The sequence below is a fragment of the Anolis sagrei genome, chromosome 11 (genome assembly GCF_037176765.1).
Source record: "Anolis sagrei isolate rAnoSag1 chromosome 11, rAnoSag1.mat, whole genome shotgun sequence".
NCBI lineage: Eukaryota > Metazoa > Chordata > Lepidosauria > Squamata > Dactyloidae > Anolis > Anolis sagrei.
The window spans coordinates 25,125,260-25,147,127 of NC_090031.1; the positions used below are offsets into that span (position 1 = coordinate 25,125,260).

The 21,868-nt window shown below is 44.1% G+C and overlaps 2 protein-coding genes across 5 annotated transcripts in view; one reads left to right on the forward strand and one right to left on the reverse strand.

Moving 5' to 3' along the window:
* COL26A1 (collagen type XXVI alpha 1 chain) overlaps positions 1–21,868 on the reverse strand; it is a 97,711-nt gene that overhangs the window by 51,468 nt on the left and 24,375 nt on the right. For 3 of the 4 annotated variants that reach the window (XM_067472050.1, XM_067472051.1, XM_067472048.1), the window contains exons 2-3: positions 14,733–14,855; positions 13,464–13,567 (exon numbers count right to left, since the gene is read on the reverse strand). In XM_067472050.1, coding sequence (XP_067328151.1) covers positions 13,464–13,567; positions 14,733–14,855 — 227 coding nt within the window. The remainder of the gene's footprint in view (positions 1–13,463; positions 13,568–14,732; positions 14,856–21,868) is intronic. The other variant, XM_067472049.1, reaches the window with a different exon arrangement.
* PFN4 (profilin family member 4) lies at positions 647–1,855 on the forward strand. Its single transcript, XM_060757738.2, has one exon. It carries the CDS (start codon positions 727–729, stop codon positions 1,111–1,113), a length of 387 nt encoding a protein of 128 aa, XP_060613721.2. The 5' UTR covers positions 647–726; the 3' UTR covers positions 1,114–1,855.

Consider the following 21,868-nt stretch of genomic DNA (forward strand, 5'->3'; position numbering starts at 1 on the left):
TTAAAACAAATAAAGATTATTTTTTTAAAAAAAGTTTTAATTGTGCGAACACTCCTCTGGCCACCGCTGCAACCTGGGATTCCAGGCTCAGTGATGAATCCAGGAGAACTCCCAAGCTGAGAACCTGTGCCTTCAAGGGGTGTGTAACCCAATCCAGGTTGTGACCCTATACCCTGTTCGGCCTTGCGACTGACCAGGAGGCTGTATGGCTGTGTCTTGCTGCTAGACTACGGGGATCTCCAGATTTTCCCACATGACACTATGGTCAAGACCTGCCACAGGTTGAGCATAGAGTTATAAGAGGCTTACATTAAATATTGTTATTTTGAAAAAATCAATTGCTCCATTATGGGTCCATATTCGCTTTGTTTGCCGCTGAGCAAATCGGGTCTTTGGACTGTATTCAAGTGTTGTTGTTGTATTGCTCTGTTAGATGTCCCTAGCAATCACATCTGATCTGCAGTCGTGTATTTTCATACGGAGCAAAAGAGAACAGGAAAGGGTTACTATAATGAATTCCGAGAACTCCCTCCTTGCTTCTCTCTTTCTTTGCAAGCCAACCTCTCCTTTGCTGTTTGTTTGTTTTCCATCTGTTGTGTTGTCGTTGTCGCGGGTGAAAAGCTCCGTTGCTAAGTGCAGCTCCCAGAATGCCTCGGGGTGAGCCGTGGCAGTTCAACGGCTTCCATTTTACGGCAAGGAAGGAAGGAAAGAGGCCGAGGGGAGAGGATGAACCAGGCCCAGAACCTGCTGATCGATGGCCTGACCAGCACCAAACACGTGGCCCACGCCGCCATCATCAAGATAGAAGACGGGAGCATCTTGGCGACCACGCCGGGCTTCGGCATCCAGAGCCAGGCCTCGGTGTTCGTCCAGGCCTTCTTCCAAGACCTGCTCCAGATCCGACGGGAAGGGCTTTACTTCAAGGACCAGTACTACAAGTGCGCGCGGGCGGACGACAACGCAATCTATCTTAAAGGGAAAGACAACGGCCTCGTCTTGGTTAAGACCAAGTCGTTGGTCTTGGTGGGGACCTACTCCCAAGGCATGTACCCCAGCGTCTGCGTGGAAGCGGTGGAGAAGCTGGCCGACTACTTCCGGGAAAAGGGCAACTGAAGGCCTCCGGAGAAGGCCTTGAAGATGGTGCCATGATGCTCCGAATGGAGAAGCCAGATGAGAAGCGGAGGGAGGCCCAACTCTTGGCCGGAACTCCATATTGTTCTGAGCCCTAAACTGATCTGGAAGCATAAATAGCAGAACTTTAGCAATTGGGGAGAAAAAACTCAGGAGTGTGTGTTAGTAGAAAGACCTCTGGAGAAGGTCTTGAAGATGGTGCCACTATGCTCCAGATCAACTGGATTGAGACACCGGACAAGAAGTGGAAGGGAAGCCCAACTCCCGGCCGGAATTCCAGATCCTCCCGAGCCTAAACTGATGTGAAGGCATCGCTTACAGAACGTTAGCAATGAGAAAATGAACTCAAGAGTGTATGTTAGTAGAAAAGGCCTTTGGAGAAGGCCTTGAAGATGGAGCCATTATGCTCCGGATCAACCAGATCGAGAAGCAGAGGGAGGCCCAACTCTCGACCGGAACTCCGGATTCTTCCGAGACTAAACTGATCTGAAGGCATTAAATTCCAAAACTTTAGCAGAGGGAAAAAGTAACTCAAAAGTGTGTGTTAGCAGAAAAGCCTCTGGAGAAGGCCTAGAAGATGATGCCATTATGTTCCGGATCAACAGGATCGAGAAGCTGGATGAGAAGTGGAGGGAGACCCAACTCTCGTCCAGAGCTCCAGATCCTTCCGAGCCTCAACTGATCCGATTTCGTCTTATTTGGGATGGAAAGAACTCCTGATTAAAAAAAAATCCCAGGAGGTTTTTGTGTCACTGAGTTATTATTATTATTATTATTATTATTATTATTATTATTACCCCCCACAAGATGGCAGTCTATAGATAGAAAGGATTAGCTTCCAGCCTCTAGAAATGAATGTATGCAGTGCTCAGATGCAGCCACAAGAAGGCAGTCTATAGATAGAAAGGATTAGCTCCTGGCCTCTAGAAATATATGTATTCAATGCTCGGATGCAGCCACAAGAGGGCAGTGTGTAGATAGAAAGGATCAGCTACTAGCCTTTAGGGATGAATGTATGTAGTGCTCAGATGCAGCCACAAGAGGGCAGTGTGTAGATAGAAAGGATTAGCTCCTGGCCTCTAGAAATGCATGTATGAAATGCTCTGATGCAACCACAAGAGGGCCGTGTATAGATAGAAAGGATCAGCTATTAGCCTCTAGGGATCAATGTATGCAGTGCTCAGATGCAGCCACAAGAAGGCAGTCTATAGATAGAAAGGATTAGCTTCCAGCCTCTAGAAATGAATGTATGCAGTGCTCAGATGCAGCCACAAGAAGGCAGTCTATAGATAGAAAGGATTAGCTCCTGGCCTCTAGAAATATATGTATTCAATGCTCGGATGCAGCCACAAGAGGGCAGTGTGTAGATAGAAAGGATCAGCTACTAGCCTTTAGGGATGAATGTATGTAGTGCTCAGATGCAGCCACAAGAGGGCAGTGTGTAGATAGAAAGGATTAGCTCCTGGCCTCTAGAAATGCATGTATGAAATGCTCTGATGCAACCACAAGAGGGCCGTGTATAGATAGAAAGGATCAGCTATTAGCCTCTAGGGATCAATGTATGCAGTGCTCAGATGCAACCACAAGAGGGCAGTGTGTAGATAGAAAGGATTAGCTCCTGGCCTCTAGAAATGCATGTATGAAATGCTCCAATGCAGCCACAAGAGGGCAGTGTGTAGATAGAAAGAATTAGCTATTAGCCTCTAGGGATGAATGTATGCAGGGCTCAGATGTAGCCATAAGAGGGCAGTCTATAGATAAAAAGGATTAGCTCCTGGCCTCTAGAAATGCATGTATGAAATGCTCTGATGCAGCCACAAGAGGGCAGTCTGTAGATAGAAAGGATCCGCTATTAGCCTCTAGGGATGAAGGTATGCAGTGCTCAGATGCAGCCACAAGAAGGCAGTCTACAGATAGAAAGGATTAGTTCCTGGCCTCTAGAAATATATGTATTCAATGCTCTGATGCAGCCACAAGAGGGCAATGTATAAATAGAAATGATCAGCTATTAGCCTCTAGGGATCAATGTATGCAGTGCCCAGATGCAGCCACAAGAGGGCAGCCTAGAGATAGAAAGGATTATTTATGTATTTATTTGCTATATTTATACTTTGTCCTTCTCACCCCGAAGGGGACTCAGAGAGGCTTACAAATTGGCAATCATTCAGCTATTAGCCTCTAGGGATGAATGTATGCAATGCTCAGATGCAGCCACAAGAGGGCAGTGTGTAGATAGAAAGGATTAGCTACTGGACTCTAGGGATATATGTAACCAACACTTGGATGCAAAATGAACCGGCCCTGCTTTCCAGTGTCCGCATTAAAGAATCCAGCCAAGATCTACCCCCTGAACAGGTTACACACCTTGGATAATTCTTTTAAAGTTGGGGCTGAAACACAGAGGCGATTCGCCTGCCTCTTAAGAGAGGCAAAGCGCCATTAGTCTTTGAAGGCAACTGTATTCAACCAGGTTTGGGACCTAGGCATCGTTCATATTCAAAATGCTGGGTTTGATTTCCTGCATTGAATTAATTTATTTATGAATTGAGCAACAAAACATCGCAATGGATTGAAATTGTCGACAATACATTGAATCCTATAATATTTGTGTTGATTGTGGATTGAGGCCACAGTGTGCCCAAAAACCACGATCTCTGTTGATAACACTATGTAACACTTGAAAAATGTTCTGTTCCTGGTTTGAAAGTGTTATTTCTTGTTTAATTGTGTGGTCCTTACTTTGAAAGGAGTTGTTCCGCTCCAGAAACTTGGCTTTTGCAGCTACCACAAAATAGGCTGAATTGTATTGTCAAAGGTTTTATTGGCCGGAATCACTGGGTTGTTGTGCATTTTCTGGGCTGTCTGGCCATGTTCCAGAAGCATTCTCTCCTGACGTTTTGCCTGCATCTATGGCAGGCATCCTCAGACGTGAGGTTGAGATTCCACCTAGGAATCTCTAGGGCCAACTTCTGCCAAAGTGTTGGCCATTGCGTTGCTTTGTAGGAGTTTGAAATTCAACCTCCCAAGCCCTGCAATAGTGGAGGGTCTGTTGTTGATGCGAATGTTGTCCTCCATCAGTGCCTCTGAAGAGGTGGGTTAAAAGTGGTGGAGGCTCCTTACTGGGAGGCTTTGAAACAGAGGCTGGATGGCCATCTTTTGGGGTTGCTTTGAATGCGATTTTCCTGCTTCTTGGCAGGAAAATTGGACTGGATGGCCCACCAACTCTAAGATTTATTTATTTATTTATTTACAGTATTAGTATTCCGCCCTTCTCACCCCACAAGGGACTCTGGATGGATCACAATGCCAATATTAATGGCAAACATTCAATGCCATAGACACACAACATCTATAGGCACACACGCAGAGGCTACTTAACTTTCCAGCTTCATGAGGGTATGCTTTGAATTCCGGCCACCGGGGGGAGCTGTTGGTTCACCATCCACTTGTGACACTGATGGAGTACTTCCTCATTCTTTTGCACGCTGCTGGAGATTTTTATGGCATCGTAAATTAGTTAAATTAGCCTCCCCGCATAAAGCGGTACCTAAATTTCGTTCGAACTCATGACCATTCAGTCAGTAGTGATTTTAATGCAGCTGACTCCCAACCAGCCCGGTCCTTAATTCTAGGATTCTATCCACCCAAGTTTGTGCTGAAACCAATCAGTTTGTCTCAAAAGTTTTGATGCTTTCTTTCTCCTTCCTTCCTTCCTTCCTTCCTTCCTTCCGCAGTGGTGATCACTTTGTGGGAATGAGAGATCGGGTCTCATCTCCCTTGCTCACAAAGCCCAAGCATAATGGGCGCTGTAGTCTGCAGCACACCCTGTGAAAGGACAGGGCCCGGCGCATGTCTTGGCCCGTGCAAAGCCCCCCGAAAGCTCCGGTTTCCAAGTTGGTGGAAGGAAAGGGGAGTATGCTAATCAGATTCGTGCACGATAAGCGAGAGCTTGGCTGCGCTGGGAATATTTAGTAGTAGGCCAGGAATTAAAAACACAGTCAAAGATCTTGATTAAAAATAGGGAAGCGGGCAGGAGTCCAGTTCGTAAGAGCCCAAAGTAAACAATGTGGAGAATAGTTTTGCACACATATCTTACACACACTCCTTCAGTTTGCAGGACGCAGGAACCCTGGAAATGAACAGGCAGCTGTCAGGACGCCTGCGAAGTAAGGCTCAAGGACTGAGCTTAACTCACAAATCTCCAGCACCTTACAACTCAGCGGATTCAGCATCTCTCTCTCAATATGGAAGGCAGCAGAGAATACTGGGTTGAATGTGGCTCTGTATCCTGTCCCCCCCCCCCCCGTCACGAATCATGAGAGAAGTTCCCTACAGGATGGTAATACATCTAGGCAACGTCCTTGCAGACAGCCAATTTTCCCAACCTGAAGCAACTTCAGAAACTTCAAGTTGCTTCTGATGAGAGAGAATAGGCCATCTGACCAGAGAACGTTGTCTGGATGTGTTACCATCCTGTGGGAGGCTTCCCTCATGTTCCTGGGATCCTTTCTCTTTACATCCTTCAATAAAGTCATTAGGCTTAAGAAACCACCCTTTCTGGGATCATTTCTCCTGAGATCTTACAATAAAACCTGAGTTAAGGCATCATATTTAGTTAAGGCATCACCTTTACTGTCTTTCAATAACATCCAAGTTAAGGCATCATACTTAAGAAACCACCTTTTCTGGGTTCGTTTCTCCTCAGATCTTTCAATAACACCTGAGGTAAGGCATCATATTTAAGAAACCACCCTTTCTGGTATAGTTTCTCCTCAGATCTTTCAATAACACCTGAGTTAAGGCATCATACTTAAGAAACCACCCTTTCTGGGATCGTTTCTCCTCAGATTTTTCAATAACAACTGAGTTAAGGCATCATACTTAAGAAACCACCTTTTCTGGGTTCGTTTCTCCTCAGATCTTTCAATAACACCTGAGGTAAGGCATCATATTTAAGAAACCACCCTTTCTTGTATAGTTTCTCCTCAGATTTTTCAATAACACCTGAGTTAAGGCATCATACTTAAGAAACCACCCTTTCTGGGATAGTTTCTCCTCAGATCTTTCAACAACACCTGAGTTAAGGCATCATATTTAAGAAATCACCTTTTCTGTCTTTCAATAACACCTGAGTTAAGGCATCATACTTAAGAAACCACCTTTTCTGGGATCGTTTCTCCTCCGATCTTTCAATAACACCTGAGTTAAGGCATCATACTTAAGAAACCACCCTTTCCGGGATCATTTCTCCTCAGATCTTTCAATAACACCTGAGTTAAGGCATCATACTTAAGAAACCACCCTTTCTGGGATAGTTTCTCCTCAGATCTTTCAATAACACCTGAGTTAAGGCATCATACCTAAGAAGAAAACACCTTTTCTGGGATAGATTCTCCTCAGATCTTTCAATAACACCTGAGTTAAGGCATCATATTTAGTTAAGGCATCACCTTTTCTGTCTTTCAATAACACCTGAGTTAAGGCATCATACTTAAGAAACCACCTTTTCTGGGATAGTTTCTCCTCCGATCTTTCAATAACACCTGAGTTAAGGCATCATACTTAAGAAACCACCCTTTCCGGGATCATTTCTCCTCAGATCTTTCAATAACACCTGAGTTAAGGCATCATACTTAAGAAACCACCTTTTCTGGGATCGTTTCTTCTCAGATCTTTCAATAACATCTGAGTTAAGGCATCATACTTAAGAAACCACCTTTTCTGGGATAGTTTCTCTTCAGATCTTTCAATAACACCTGAGTTAAGACATCATACTTAAGAAACCACCCTTTCTGGGATTGTTTCTCCTCCGATCTTTCAATAACACCTGAGTTAAGGCATCATACTTAAGAAACCACCTTTTCTGGGATCGTTTCTTCTCAGATCTTTCAATAACATCTGAGTTAAGGCATCATACTTAAGAAACCACCTTTTCTGGGATAGTTTCTCTTCAGATCTTTCAATAACACCTGAGTTAAGACATCATACTTAAGAAACCACCCTTTCTGGGATTGTTTCTCCTCCGATCTTTCAATAACACCTGAGTTAAGGCATCATACTTAAGAAACCACCTTTTCTGGGATCGTTTCTTCTCAGATCTTTCAATAACATCTGAGTTAAGGCATCATACTTAAGAAACCACCTTTTCTGGGATAGTTTCTCCTCAGATCTTTCAATATAACCTGAGTTAAGGCATCATACTTAAGAAACCACCTTTTCTGGGATCGTTTCTCCTCCGATCTTTCAATAACATATGAGTTAAGGCATCATATTTAATGACAACACCCCGGAATCCTAAACCATCACAGAACAGCTGCACGTCAGCTGCCCTTCCCACCAGACGTTTGTGCTGAGTCTGCACTCTTCCCTTTATTATAGAGAGGGAAGAAACCCTCCCAGACTCATTGAGGAAGGAAGAGTTGACATCCGATATTAGACGAAGCAAAACAAGGTCGTCATTAGCCGGCCAGCCTCAAATTGGTGCCAACATTCCAAGCTGGAGAAGGGGAGGCCTCCCCGGAGACGGCGACTGGGCTTTGAACTTCAGGCGGTCGAGAGGGCGAGGTGTCAACCTCGTCTTGGATGCAAATCAATCAAAGTGATGCACGATTGCAATAACGAGCCCGCCTCACCTCAGCGCTGCCCTCGTCCATATGGTCTTCATATCAGCCTTCGGCAGGCTGGGTGGCTCAAAGGACTCATTTCCTGTTGTAGCTGAAACCCCCTTGCTCCAAGAGAGAGAGAGTGTGTGAGTGAAGGGAGGAGGACAAAGTTGGCCATAGTAACCAACAGAATAGTTGCAGCAAAGTCCCCCCGAAGCTGAAGAGACAATTCTTAGTTATCTCATCAAAACAACTCTGGAACTTTTTCCTAAAGAGAGGTGTACCAGTGGCCCATTCTGTAGGTTCTTCGAAGGTCATTTCAAGTTGGGTAGATGCAGGGAATGCCATGGATGGAGCGTATCTGGACTTCAGGAAGGCTTTCGACAAGGTCCCCCATGACCTTCTGGCAAGGAAAATAGTCCAATGTGGGCAAGCAAAACTACGGTGAGGTGGATCTGGAATTGGTTAAGCGAACGAACCCAGAGGGTGATTCTCCCCAATGCTTCCTCTTCATCCTGGAAAGAAGTGACGAGCGGAGTGCGATCAGCAGGGTTCCCTCCTGGACCCGGTCTTGCTCAGGATCTTCATTCATGACTTAGGTGAAGGCACACAGGTCCACAGCTTGGGTGTCCTCCTAGACTCATCGCTAACGCTTGAAGCTCAGGCGTCTGCGGTTGCTGGGAGGGCCTTTGCACAATTAAGACTCGTGCGCCAGCTGCGACCATACCTTGTGAAGTCGGATCTGGCCAGGGTGGTCCATGCCTTAGTCACCTCCAGGTTGGATCACTGTAATGCACTCTACGTGGGGCTGCCCTTGAAGACGGCTCGGAAATTTCAATTGGTCCAACAGGCGGCAGCCAGGTTATTAACTGGGGCTACTTACAAGGAGAGGTCAACCCTCCTGTTTAAGGAGCTCCATTGGCTGCCGTTCATTTTCCGATCCCAATTCAAGGTGCAGGTTCTTACCTACAAAGCCCTGAACAGTTTGGGACACGCCTATCTGTGTGACCACATTTCTGTATATGAACCCACGCGATCACTTCGATCATCTGTAGAGGCCCTGCTCTCGCTCCAACCTCCTTCGCAGGCGCAATTGGTGGGGACGAGGGAGAGGGCCTTCTCTATGGTGGCCCCCCGACTCTGGAACTCACTCCCTAAGGACATTAGACAAGCCCACACATTGGCAGTCTTTAGGAGGAGCCTGAAAATGTGGCTGTTCCTGTGTGCCTTCCCTGAATACAGGAAACAATTCCCTGCAAATATCCTGATAAGCACTTTAATTACCCGTTGGGTTGTTCTTTACATTTTGTTTGAAACCCTCCTACTAGATACACCTTGTGTTCATGTCCAGCATTTATTTTATTTTAAAGTTTTAACTATTACATCTGGCCTGGCCATAGGTTTTTAAATCCTTGTGTGTTACTGTCTATGTGTGAGTTATATTAATTGTATTGTTTATTTTGCTTATTCCCTGCTGCTTTTATTGATGTGTTGTTGTTGTTGGGCTTGGCCTCATGTAAGCCACTCCAAGTGCCTTGGGGAGATGGTGGCAAGGTATAAATAAAGTATTATTATTATTATTATTAGTAGTAGTAGTAGTAGTAGTAGTGTTTGCAGGCAACACCAAATTGGGAGAGATAGCCAATACTCCAGAAGACAGGAGCAGAATTCAAAATTATCTTCACAGGTTAAAAAAATGATTGGCCAAAACTAACAAAATGAAGTTAGACAGGGACACGTGCAAGAGACTCCACTTAGGCAGAAAAAATGAAATGAAAAGACACAGAATGGGGGACAATGCCTGGCTCGAAAGCAGGACACGTGAAAAAGATCTTAGAGACATTGTGGACAACAAGTTAAACATGAGCCAACAATGTGATGTGGCGGCAAAAAAAGCCAATGGGATTTTGGCCTGCATTAATAGGAGCCTAGTGCCTAGATCCAAGGAAGTCATGCTCCCCATGCTTTATTCTGCCTTGGTCAGACCACACCTGGAATCACACTGTGTCCCATTCTGGGCACCACAATTGAAGAGAGATATTGAGAAGCTGGAAGGTGTCCAGAGGAGGGTGACTAAAATGATCAAGGGTCTGGAGAACAAGCCCTATGAGGAGTGGCTTAAAGAGCTGGGCATGTTTAGCCTGAAGAAGAGAAGGCTGAGAGGAGACATGATGAGGGCCATGGATAAATATATGAGGGGAAGTCATAAAGCGCTTGTTTTCTGCTGCCCTGGAGACTAGGACGCAATGGCTTCAAACTACTAGAAAGGAGATTCCACCTGAATATTAGGAAGAACTTCCTGGCTGTGAGAGCACCTTGGAGAGCTCCTCAAACCACAGAGTGTGTTGAAACATGGAGCAGGTTCACCAGACCACTGACTTGGCAGCCACGGACTTAAGTTGAAGCAGACGATTGTGATACCTTGAGTTAAGAGTCTGGTTCGTTCTGTTACTGAGCTCTTAACTCAAATTGCTCTTCTTTCAAAGTGAATTTCCCTACTGGAATGCAATTAATCCATTCTGGTCACCCGAAACCGCTTCCCCAAATTTTTTTTGTTAAATAAGAAAATAATAAATAATGTAGAAATGTACCTTCACATGGAACAATAACAAAAAGATAGATCAGCGCTTTCTGGTGGCTTTCTGGTGTCCCAATGCGCATCTATTCAGATGTGCACACCTGGATTATTTATTTATTTATTTACTTACTTACTTCATTTATATACCACTTTTCTCAGCCCTTGGGTGACTCAAAGCAGTTAACAATAGCAAAATTCAATGCTCAACATCATAAAAACAGTTAAAAAACAATTAAACCAATAGTATAATAAACAACCAATTAAACATAATTATAACATCTCATTAGCGTCTCATAGATAGAATCAAGATCCAATCTCTGGCCCAATTTACCTGTCCGAACGGATTCTCCCCTATGAACCATCAAGGTTATTAAGATCTTCTGGAAGGGCCCTGCTCTCGGTCCCTCCTCTTTCGCAATCGTGATTGGTGGGGATGAGGGACAGGGCCTTCTCGGTGGTGGCCCCTCAGCTCTGGAACTCCCTCCCGATGGAGATTACATCTGCCCCTTCCCTCCTTACTTTTAGAAAGCTGGTAAAAACATGGCTTTGGAATACTGCATTTGCAGAATGATGACTGAGTCAATAACTGCTGACCACACGGGCGGATGGCGATGAATTTATGATTTATTCTGACGAACTGACCTTTTGTAAGTTGTATAATTGTATTTTAATGTATTTTTGTACTATTGTATTATGATGTTTACTGTGGTTTATCTTATTGTATTTTAATCCTATGCTGTTAGCCAGCCTGAGTCCCTCTTCGGAGGTCGAGAAGACCGGGTTATAAAAGCTCGAAATAAATAATATAAATAAATAAATATTCATAATCTGTTGTTCCATATTCCTATATTCAATACACTGCCTATTCAAATGCCTGCTCGAATAACCAGGTCTTCACTTTCCTCCAAAATGCTAATAGGGAGGGGGTCAATCTAATTTCTGTAGGAAGGGCGTTCCACAGCCGAGGGGGCACCACTGAGAAGGCCCTGTCTCTCTTCCCCGCCAGACATACTTGTGATGCAGGCAAGACCGAGAGCAGGGACTCCCCAGATGATCTTAACGTCCTCGCTGGTTCATAGGAGGAGATATGTTCGGACAGGTAAGTTGGGCCAGAACCGTTTAGGGCTTAGGAAGGTTCATGATAACACAATAGCAAGAGAGTCACAAAGGCAATGGGGAGTCACAAGTCTCGAGGAGGCCTCTGATTTCAACACAAGGAGCGAATCTATGCCCTCAAAGGCAAAAAGTATCTTGGGTAGTGCTGTGGGAACGGGGGCATCCCGTGAAGGAGGCAGGCGGCTCCCCTCCGGAAAGCAAAACACACAAGAGAAGCTTTGAACGCCCGCTTTGAGCTTAGCTTCACTGCCAGTGAGATTTCCTCCAGGCTGGGATTTCTCTTTGTCGGCTGCCAGGTTAAGAGTTAAAATTCCAGAGATAATTATAATTATCCAAACCATCTGTTGCCTTCAGTGGTGAAGGAGGTGCCCAGCAGCCGTTGCTGGTTAAAAGATAACATTTCTCTCAAAAGAGCCCCAGCCTATTAGCAAAAGGATCGGGACACTCGGTTGCGCTCCAGAGAAGATTGCAATAATGGTTGGGTTCTATGAGGATGCCAGAGTTTGCCAAGGAAAGGAAGACAGAGATGCCAACATTGCGTAACTTTGCATATACTTAGCTACACAGAAACCCACTCAGTGGATTAGGAAGATTCATAATAATACAACAGCAAGAGCTCTACGAATATACTTTAGGCTCTACCAATGTGCACCAGTGCTTTCTGATGCGCATCCATTAAGATGTTCATCGATAGGTTAAGAAGATTCATAATAACACGGCAGCAAGAGTGTCTCAATGCACTTCGGTTTCTCCCCATGCGCACCAGCACTTTCTGATGTCCTGATGCGCATCTATTCAGATGTATATCCCTGGATTAGTAAGATTCACAATAACACAAAGGCAAGAGAATCCCAATACACTTCAGGTTCTCCCCATGCGCACCAGCACTTTCTGGTATCCTGATGCGCATCTATACAGATGTACATAATAATAATAATAATCATCATCATCATCTTTATTTATACCTTCCACCATCTCCCCAATGGGGACTCGGAGCGGCTTACATGAGGCCAAACCCAAAACAACAATTACAATAAAGAAAAACCAAGACACAACCGAAAACGCAAACAAGAACATCATAATTACATAAAACATATGGATACATAACAATGTAAAAATTACAATAGGCACAGGCACAGTAACAATGGGTGGGCTACATGTAATGATTAAAAAACAAACTGATTAAAACTAATTAAAAACTCGGGTGAGATTAAAGAGAGAAGCAGATAATGAGTGAGATTAGTAAGATTCACAATAATACAAAGGCAAGAGAATCCCAATGCACTTCAGGTTTTCCCTATGCGCACCAGCACTTTCTGGTGTCTTGGTGCGCATCTTTTCCCTGGATTAGTAAGATTCACAATAACATAAGAGGATCCTAGTGCACTTCTGTTTCTACCAATGTGCATCAGCACATTCTAGTGTCCTGATGTGCATCCATTCATATGTTCATCTCTGGATTAGTAAGATTGATAATAACACAATAGCAAGAATGTCCCAATGCATTTCAGTTTCTACCTATGCGCACAAGCACTTTCCGGTGTTCTGATGCGCATCTATTCAGATATATGTATTGTCGAAGGCTTTCATGGCCGGAATCACTGGGTTGTTGTAGGGTTTTTTGGGCTATATGGCCATGCCTCTAGACCATGGCCATACAGCCCGAAAAAGCCTACAACAACCTATTCAGATATACATCCCTGGATTAGTAAGATTCACAATAACACAAAGGCAAGAGAATCCCAGGGCACTTCAGGTTCTACCAATGCGCATCAGTGCTTTCTGGTGCCCTGATGTGCATCTATTCAAATGTGCATCTCTGGATTAGTAAGATTCATAATAACACAATGGCAAGAGAGTCCCAATGCACTTCAGGCTCTACCAATGCGCCTTAGTGCTTTCTAGTACCTTCTCAGCTAGGCGTACTCTATGTGAACTGCGCTACCCACATCTCCCATCACCCCCAGCCCATGGACCCAGAAGGGGAGGCGTACTTTAACATTGGGGAAACAGAGGCAGGCTCCTGGGATGCTTACCTTCCTCGCAGTTGCTTCCTGTGAAGCCGGGGCAGCATCGCCACTCGAGGGCTGTGGCTGTTCTGTAGGAGATCTTATACGTGGGCCTGATGAGAGTCCTGTAACTAACACAAGGAAGACGTCACTCTGACTGCCTGAGAGGGAAAGCATTCAGCTATATAGTACTATATACTCAAGTGGGGTGTTATGTGGTTTCTGGCCTGTACGGCCAATGTTTTCCAGCAGAATTTTCTCCTTTTTTCGTTTCGCCTGCATCTGAGTCCCCTTTGGGGAGATAAAACAGGGTATTAATAATAATAATAATTATTATTATTATTATTACCCTTTAACATTATTATTATTATTATTATTATTATTATTAATGTGCTTGGCATCTTCAGAGGATCTGATGAGAGTCAAGCAAGAGGAGAATATAATATACCTTTGGAATAATGTCCAGGGTGGGAAGAAAGAATCATTCTCTGTTGAAGGGTGTAATTAGCAAACTTGATTTGCATGTGTTCCATGGGATCCCACCATTAGCATGTGAGTTAGCATCTGCATGGAAATTGCCTGGCCTTCATTGTTTTCGAATTGTTTCCTGCCTAGTGACCCCTCTAGGCTGGGTGGGGCTCACTGGCCCTTGATTGCTTACTGCCTTGAAACATTATTATTATTATTATTATTATTATTATTATTATTAGAAACACAACAAGGTGAGTCCACAGCAAACAAGCTCACTCTGGCTGTTGGTGGAAATGATCCCGTTATCTTGTGTCATTGTAGAGAAACTTTAAGGAGATTGCTGTTGTACATTTTTAAAAAGTTGTTTATAAAAACTTTGAAAATTCCCCAAAGATCCATGGATATGTGAAACCTTCTGAAACTTGATGGGCTAAGAGTGGTTAATGTGTTCTACCATTGTAGCAAGTTTCATCCCAATAGCTGTAAAAACAAGGGAGAAAGAAGCCCCTGAAGTTTCCCCACTTGACCAGTTACTAAAATGAAAAAGTCACGAAACTTCATTACTCTCATTATAGTAACAAAACTTTCACTAACGACACTTTAGAAACACTTTAGAAATGAAATGTTGACAGCCCCCTAATTTTGTAATGAGTTTTGAAATATTTTTTATCAGCGATCACACAGCTCTAATGTGAATGTTACAGGAGCTGTCCGGGGTGCTGAACCGTATTCCCAAACAGCTCCTTTGACCTCAAACCCAAAAAGTCGTACAGATATGGAAGCCAAAGGTGCTTTTGCGAAGGAGCAGAAGGTGGTCGCTATTACCTGACTAAGTTGGCACAAGGTCCTGGCCACCGGCAGCTCTGGTAGACCCTCTGGATGACCGTCTCGGAGCCATTCTGGACCTGGCAGGACACCGTCCGGGAGACTGTGTAGTGGCACCAGTGCCTGAAGGGGAGGAGGACACACAAGGCAGACGCATTGCGTTAGTAACAATACGGAATTACCCGCTCTGAATTACACTCTGTCACGTGATTTCTGTTCCTGGGTAATAAACTGTCAGAAATATTTTAATATTAACTAGGTACTTTAATTACAAAAATGTGAGTCAAACACTGAAAGAGTTAGTAGGCCAAAGCCAGTGGGCCAAAGCTAGTGTCGTCCTGAGGAGAGTGAGTAGGCTGAAGCCAAAGCTAGTGTCGTCCTGAGGAGAGTGAGTAGGCCGAAGCCAAAGCTAGTGTCGTCCTGAGGAGAGTGAGTAGGCCGAAGCCAAAGCTAGTGTCGTCCTGAGGAAAGTGAGTAGGCAAAAGCCTCTTAAAGTCAGTGGGTCAAAACTACTGTCGTCCTGAGGAGAGTGAGTAGGCCGAAGCCAAAGCTAGTGTCGTCCTGAGGAAAGTGAGTAGGCAAAAGCCTCTTAAAGTCAGTGGGTCAAAACTACTGTCTCCCTGAGGAGAGTGAGTAGGCCGAAGCTAAAGCTACTGTCGCCCTGAGGAGAGTGAGTAGGCCGAAGCCAAAGCTAGTGTCGTCCTGAGGAGAGTGAGTAGGCCAAAGCCAAAGCTAGTGTCGTCCTGGGGAAAGTGAGTAGGCAAAAGCCTCTTAAAGTCAGTGGGTCAAAATTACTGTCGCCCTGAGGAGAGTGAGTAGGCCGAAGCTAAAGCTACTGTCACCCTGAGGAGAGTGAGTAGGCCGAAGCCAAAGCTAGTGTCGTCCTGAGGAGAGTGAGTAGGCCAAAGCCAAAGCTAGTGTCGTCCTGGGGAAAGTGAGTAGGCAAAAGCCTCTTAAAGTCAGTGGGTCAAAACTACTGTCTCCCTGAGGAGAGTGAGTAGGCCGAAGCTAAAGCTACTGTCGCCCTGAGGAGAGTGAGTAGGCCGAAGCCAAAGCTAGTGTCGTCCTGAGGAGAGTGAGTAGGCCAAAGCCAAAGCTAGTGTCGTCCTGGGGAAAGTGAGTAGGCAAAAGCCTCTTAAAGTCAGTGGGTCAAAACTACTGTCGCCCTGAGGAGAGTGAGTAGGCCGAAGCTAAAGCTAGTGTCGTCCTGAAGAGAGTGAGTAGGCTGAAGCCAAAGCCAATGTCATCCCGAGGAGAGTGAGTACGTCGAAGCCTCTTGAAGTCAGTGGGCCAAAGCTAGTGTCGTTCTGAGGAGAGTAGCCTGAAGCCTGTTAGAGTCAGTGGGCCAAAGCTAATGTTGTCTTGAGGAGAATGAGTAGGCTGAAGCCAAAGCTAGTGTCGTCCTGAGGAAAGTGAGTAGGCCAAAGCCTTTTATAGTCAGTGGGCCAAAGTTATTGTTGTCCTGAGCAAAGTGAGTATGCCAAAGCCAAAGCTAGTGTTGTCCTGAAGAGAGTGAGTAGGCCGAAGTCAAAGCTAGTGTCGCCCTGAAGAGAGTGAGTAGACCGAAGCCAAAGCCAGTGTCGTCCTGAAGAGAGTAAGTAGGCCGAAGACAAAGCTAATGTCATTCTGAAGAGAGTGAGTAGGCAGAAGACAAAGCTAATATCATCCTGAGGAGAGTGAGTAGGCCGAAGCCTCTTAAAGTCAAGGGCCAAAGCTAGTGTCATCCTGAAGAGAGTGAGTAGGCCGAAGCCAAAATTAGTGTTGTCCTGAAGAGAGTGAGTAGGCCGAAGACAAAGCTTATGTCATCCTGAGGAGAGTGAGTAGGCTGAAGCCTGTTAGAGTCAGTGGGCCAAAGTTAGTGTCATCCTGAGGAGTGTGAGGTAAAACTCAGTGCGTGAGAAGCTTTGGTGAAAGGAGTCCCAGGTTAAAGATCTCATGTGTAAAGCCTCGTGTGTAAAGCTCCAGTATCAATTCGTTGTGAAAGGAGGCTCTGTGAGAGCGAAGCTGTTTATCTGCATGAGAAAGAAGCTCAGCGTGGAAGCAAAGTAGGAAGTGTAAAACTTTGTGTCATGGAAACTTTGTTCTTGTAAATAGCGCAACCATATTATTTTACTACAAAATATTATATTACATTACATTATATTATATTTATACTATATTATGCTATGTAACAAGATTTTTGTTCCTAGATTATAAATGCCATTTCCTAATTGGTTCTGTGATAACAACATGGAAAAAAGTTTATTAAACTGCACCAACTTTGTTTCTGTGGGAAGGATATCCTGCTATGGCACATTTGGTGATAGCTTGTCAATGATGATTTCATCATCGAGTCTCAACCAATTCCACCTAGTTTGCAGCCGCCACAAAAATAACAAAGTTTTTGGAGGAGAACAATGACTTTCCAACTCAGGACTGCACAATAAAACAGGAAGTAACACTTTCAAATCAGGAACAGAACATTTTTCAAATCTTGTTAAATAGGGTAATGTGTATTGGGGATGTCATTCAGTTTTGTGGTATAATGTACAATGACAATAATGTTGGGTTGTTGTAAGTTTTTTGGGTTGTGTGGCCATGTTCCAAAAGCATTCTCTCCTGATGTTTGTCCCACACCTATGGCAGGTATCCTCAGAGATTGTGAGGTCTGTTGGAAACTAGCCAAGTGGAGTTTATATGTCTGTGGAATGATGTCCAGGGTGGGAGAAAGAACTCTTATCTGTTTGAGGTAGGTGTGAATGTTGCAATTGGCCACCTTGATTAGCATTTAATTGGTGTAGCAGTTTCAAGGTGTACTTTCTTACTGCCTAGGGGAATCCTTTGTTGAGAGGTGGTTGTTTCTTGTCTGGAGTTTCTGTGTGTTGTTCGTTATTTACTATCCTGATTTTAGAGTTTTTTTAATACTGGGAGCCAGATTGTGTTCATTTTCATGGTGCCCTCCTTTCTGTTGAAATTGTTCACATGCTTTTTGTGGATTTCAATGGCTTCTCTGTGTAGCGTGACATGGTGGTTGTTAGAGTGGTCCAGTATTTCTGTGTTCTCCAATACTATGCTGTGTCCAGGTTGGTTCATCAGATGATCTGCTATGGCTGACTTCTCAGGTTGAGTTATGTCTGTAGTGCCTTTTGTTTTCCTTGATTCGTGCCTGGGCAATGCTGCTGCGTTTGGTAGTCTCTATGGAGATTTCTTGTCCACAGCTGCATGATATCCAATGCCAGAAATACAGCTTAATGGTGTATCATTAGAAAATGTTGACCATTTCCGCTACCTCAGCAGCCACCTCTCCACAAAAGTCAACATTGACACTGAAATACAACACCGCCTGAGCTCTGCGAGTGCAGCATTCTTCTGACTGAAGCAAAGAGTGTTTGAGGACCGGGACATCCGTAGGGAGACCAAGGAGCTTGTTTATAAAGCTACTAGCCATCCTATGCCACGCATTGCTGTGGCCCAGTCTTGTATATGTGTTTTGTGTGTATACATACGTGTATATGTGTATATATGTGTATTTGTGTATATCTGTATTTCCGTATATGAACCCACACGATCTCTTCGATCATCTGGAGAGGCCCTGCTCATGATTCCACCTGCGTCGCAAGCACAATTGGTGGGGATGAGGGACAGGGCCTTCTCTGTGGTGCCCCCCCCCCCCCGACGCTGGATCTCTCTCCCCAAGGACATCAGTCAAGCCCCAACGTTGGCAGTCTTCAGAAAGAGCTTGAAGACGTGGCTGTTCCAGTGTGCCTTCCCAGAATAGGAAACTCCAAGCATCATGTCCCAAATGCACTTTACTAGAGATTTAAGATTGTCTACATACCGCACCTATCTCCAAAAACTTATTAATTTCACCTGGTCATGCCCAGCATTTTAAATTTTTTTAATCATTACATTTGGCCCAGCCCTAGTTTTAAATGCGTCATGGTGTTATTGTCTAATGGGTATTGTTATTATTTTAATGCTTATTTTTTTCTTTTTATGAATTTATTTATTATTGTATTTGCTATGTTGTTGTTTACTGCTGTGTTGGGCCTTGGCCTCTTGTAAGCCGCACTGAGTCCTTCGGGAGATGTTAGCGGGGTATAAATAAAGGTCTATTATTATTATTATTATTATTATTATTATTATTATTACATGCGTTGTAATGCATTTTTTGTTCTTTGGCTTTTAAAGTCCCTTCTGCTGTGTTTTTATGAGTGATGCTCACTCATTGGCCTGATAGGTGTATTGTGTCCAAATTTGGTGTCAATCCGTCTAGTGGTTTTTGAGTTACGTTAATCCCACAAATGAACATTACATTTTTTTTATAAAGATTGTCCTCCAAACGCTGCTCTATGTCTGCGAAACGTGGACTGTCTACAGATGTCACATTCAACTCCTGGAACGATTCCATCAGGGCTGCCTCCGAAAAATCCTGAAATCTCTTGGGAAGACAAGCGGACAAATGTCAGCGTGCTGGAAGAAGCAAGGACCACCAGCACTGAAGTGATGCTCCTCCGCCATTAACTCCGCTGGACTGGCCACGCTGTCCGAATACCTGATCACCATCTCACAAAGCACTGACTCCACTCCAAACTCAGGAATGGGAAACAGAATGTTGGTGGACAGGAAAAGAGATTTAAAGATAGGCTCAACACCAACATTAAAAAATGTGGCATAGACACTGAGAACTGGGAAGCCCTGGCCCTTGAGTGCTCTAGCTGGAGGTCAGCTGTGACCAGCAGTGCTGCAGAATTCAAAGAGGCACGAATGGAGGGCGAAAGGGAGAAACGTGCCAAGTCAACCCTGACCAGGACCACCTTCCACCTAGAAACCAATGTCCTCACTGTGGGAGAACATGTAGGTCAAGAATAGGGCTCCACAGTCACCTACGAATCCACATCCAAGATACCACATCTGGAAAACAATCATCCTCGAGTTACGAGGGATCGCCTAAGTAAGTATACAGTAGACTCCTGCAGAGGTGAGAGGATCCCTCTTGTCCTTTGTTGAACTTCTCTGCAGAAGTCTCCCATGTACCATGCAGCTGATCCCAAGAAGTCTCCATAGGGACCATCAAATGCAGCATTGCCCAAACACAAATCAAGGAACATGACACACTCAAAGTTATGGTTAAAATGGGGACAAATTAGCTATAGACGTGATAAGTTTGAGCTTGAGAAGGTTCATCAAGGAAGACCAGCCCTTCACGGTATATAGGGAAGGAATTACGTGGAACAAATCTTAGGAAACCAAGCAAAAATCAGAGCATCGGGGCGTGCCTGTCTTCACCCAGTGAAGCCCTTCATTCACCTCCTTTGATGCCCTCTCTCAGTCTCCAAATTATGACTTTTGTGGTTTCAAAGGGAAGTCCCTCCCATGAAGATTAGAGGGCGCATCTGACGGGACGGGAAAGGCTTTCAATTAGGCCGTGTGTGTTTTATTGCAAGGAAAACCTCTATTTGGGTAAAGGGAATGACATCAAAAGGCATTGTCTCCCCAAGTTCAAACTCCGATTGAGGGACATCTTGTCTTCCTATCTCAAAATATCCCAGGAAATCCAGGCTGACCCCAAGTGATGGACACGAGCTGTATTTTTCAATGTTTTTATGAGTCACTAGCCGTCTCCTGCCACAAACGAACATTACATTTTTATTTATATAGACTAGCTGTCCCGCCATGCATTGCTGTGGCCCAGTCTGTGTATATGTGCTTTGTGTGTGTATATATTTGTGTATATATGTGTGTTTGCATATATATGTATGGTTTTGCACATGGGTTGTCATGTATTTTTTGGTTTTTGGCTTTTAAAGTCCCTTCCGCTGTGTTTTTCAGTGTTTTTATGAGTGATGGTCACTCATTGGCCTGATAGGTGTATTGTGTCCAAAATTGGTGTCGATTCATCCAGTGGTTTTTGAGTTATGTTAATCCCACAAACGAACATTACATTTTTATTTATATAGACTAGCCATCCCCTGCCACGCGTAGTTGTGGTCCAGTCTGTGTATATGTGTTTTGTGAGTGTATGTCTGTGTAAATGTGTATATATGTGGTTTTGCCTATGGGTTGAAATGTATATTTTTTTAATTTTTGACTTTTTAAGTCTCTTCCACTGTCTATTTTCCCCAAACCTCATTTGTGTTCATATTTGGGCATATGGAATATTCGTGCCAAGTTTGGTCCAGATCCATCATTGTTTGAGTCCACAGTGCTCTGGATGTAGGTGAACTACAACTCCCAAACTCAAGGTCAATGCCCAGCAAACCCTTCTAGTGTTTTCTGTTGGTCACGGGAGTCCTGTGTGCCAAGTTTGGCCCAATTCCATCCTTGGTGGAGTTTAGAATGCTCTTTGATTGTAGGTTAACTACAATTCCCAAATGACAAAATTAATTTTTTTAGTGATGGCCATTCCTTGGGTTAAGTAGGTTCTTGTGGCCAAATTTGGCTGCAATTAGTCCGGTGGTTTTTGAGTTATGTTAATCCCACAAACGAACATTACATTTTTATTTATATAGACTAGCTGTCCCCTGCCACACGTTGCTGTGCCCCACATGGGTGTTCTGTGTGGGAGGTTTGGCTCAATTCTATCGTTGGTGGGGTTCAGAATGCTCTGTGATTGTAGGTGAACTATAAATCCCAGCAACTACAACTCCCAAATGTCAAAATTCTATTTTCCCCAAAACTCCACCAGTGTTCACATCTGGGAATATTGAGTATTCTTGTAGAGTTTGGTCCAGATCCACCATTGTTTGAGTCCATAGTGATGTCTGGATGTAGGTGAACTACAACTCCAAAACCAAAGGACTCTGCCCACCAAACCCTTCCAGTATTTTCTGTTGTACGTGGGAGTTCTGTCTGCCAAGTTTGGTTCAATCCCATCGTTGGTGGAGTTCAGAATGCTCTTGATTGTAAGTGAACTATACATCCCAACAACTACAACTCCCAAATAACAAAATCATTTTTTAAGTGAAGGACATACATTGGGTTGTTAGGTATATTGTGTCCAAATTTGGTGTCAATTTGTCCAGTGGTTTTTGAGTTCTGTTAATCCCACAAACGAACATTACATTTTTATTTATATAGATGATGATGATCCTTATTATTATTATTATTATTATTATTATTATTATTATGTCCCTCCCATAAAAACCAAGTGTTGG

Bases quoted from the DNA above. Each gene is read 5' to 3' on its own strand.
- PFN4 (XM_060757738.2), top strand. From the start codon at position 727: ATGAACCAGGCCCAGAACCTGCTGATCGATGGCCTGACCAGCACCAAA.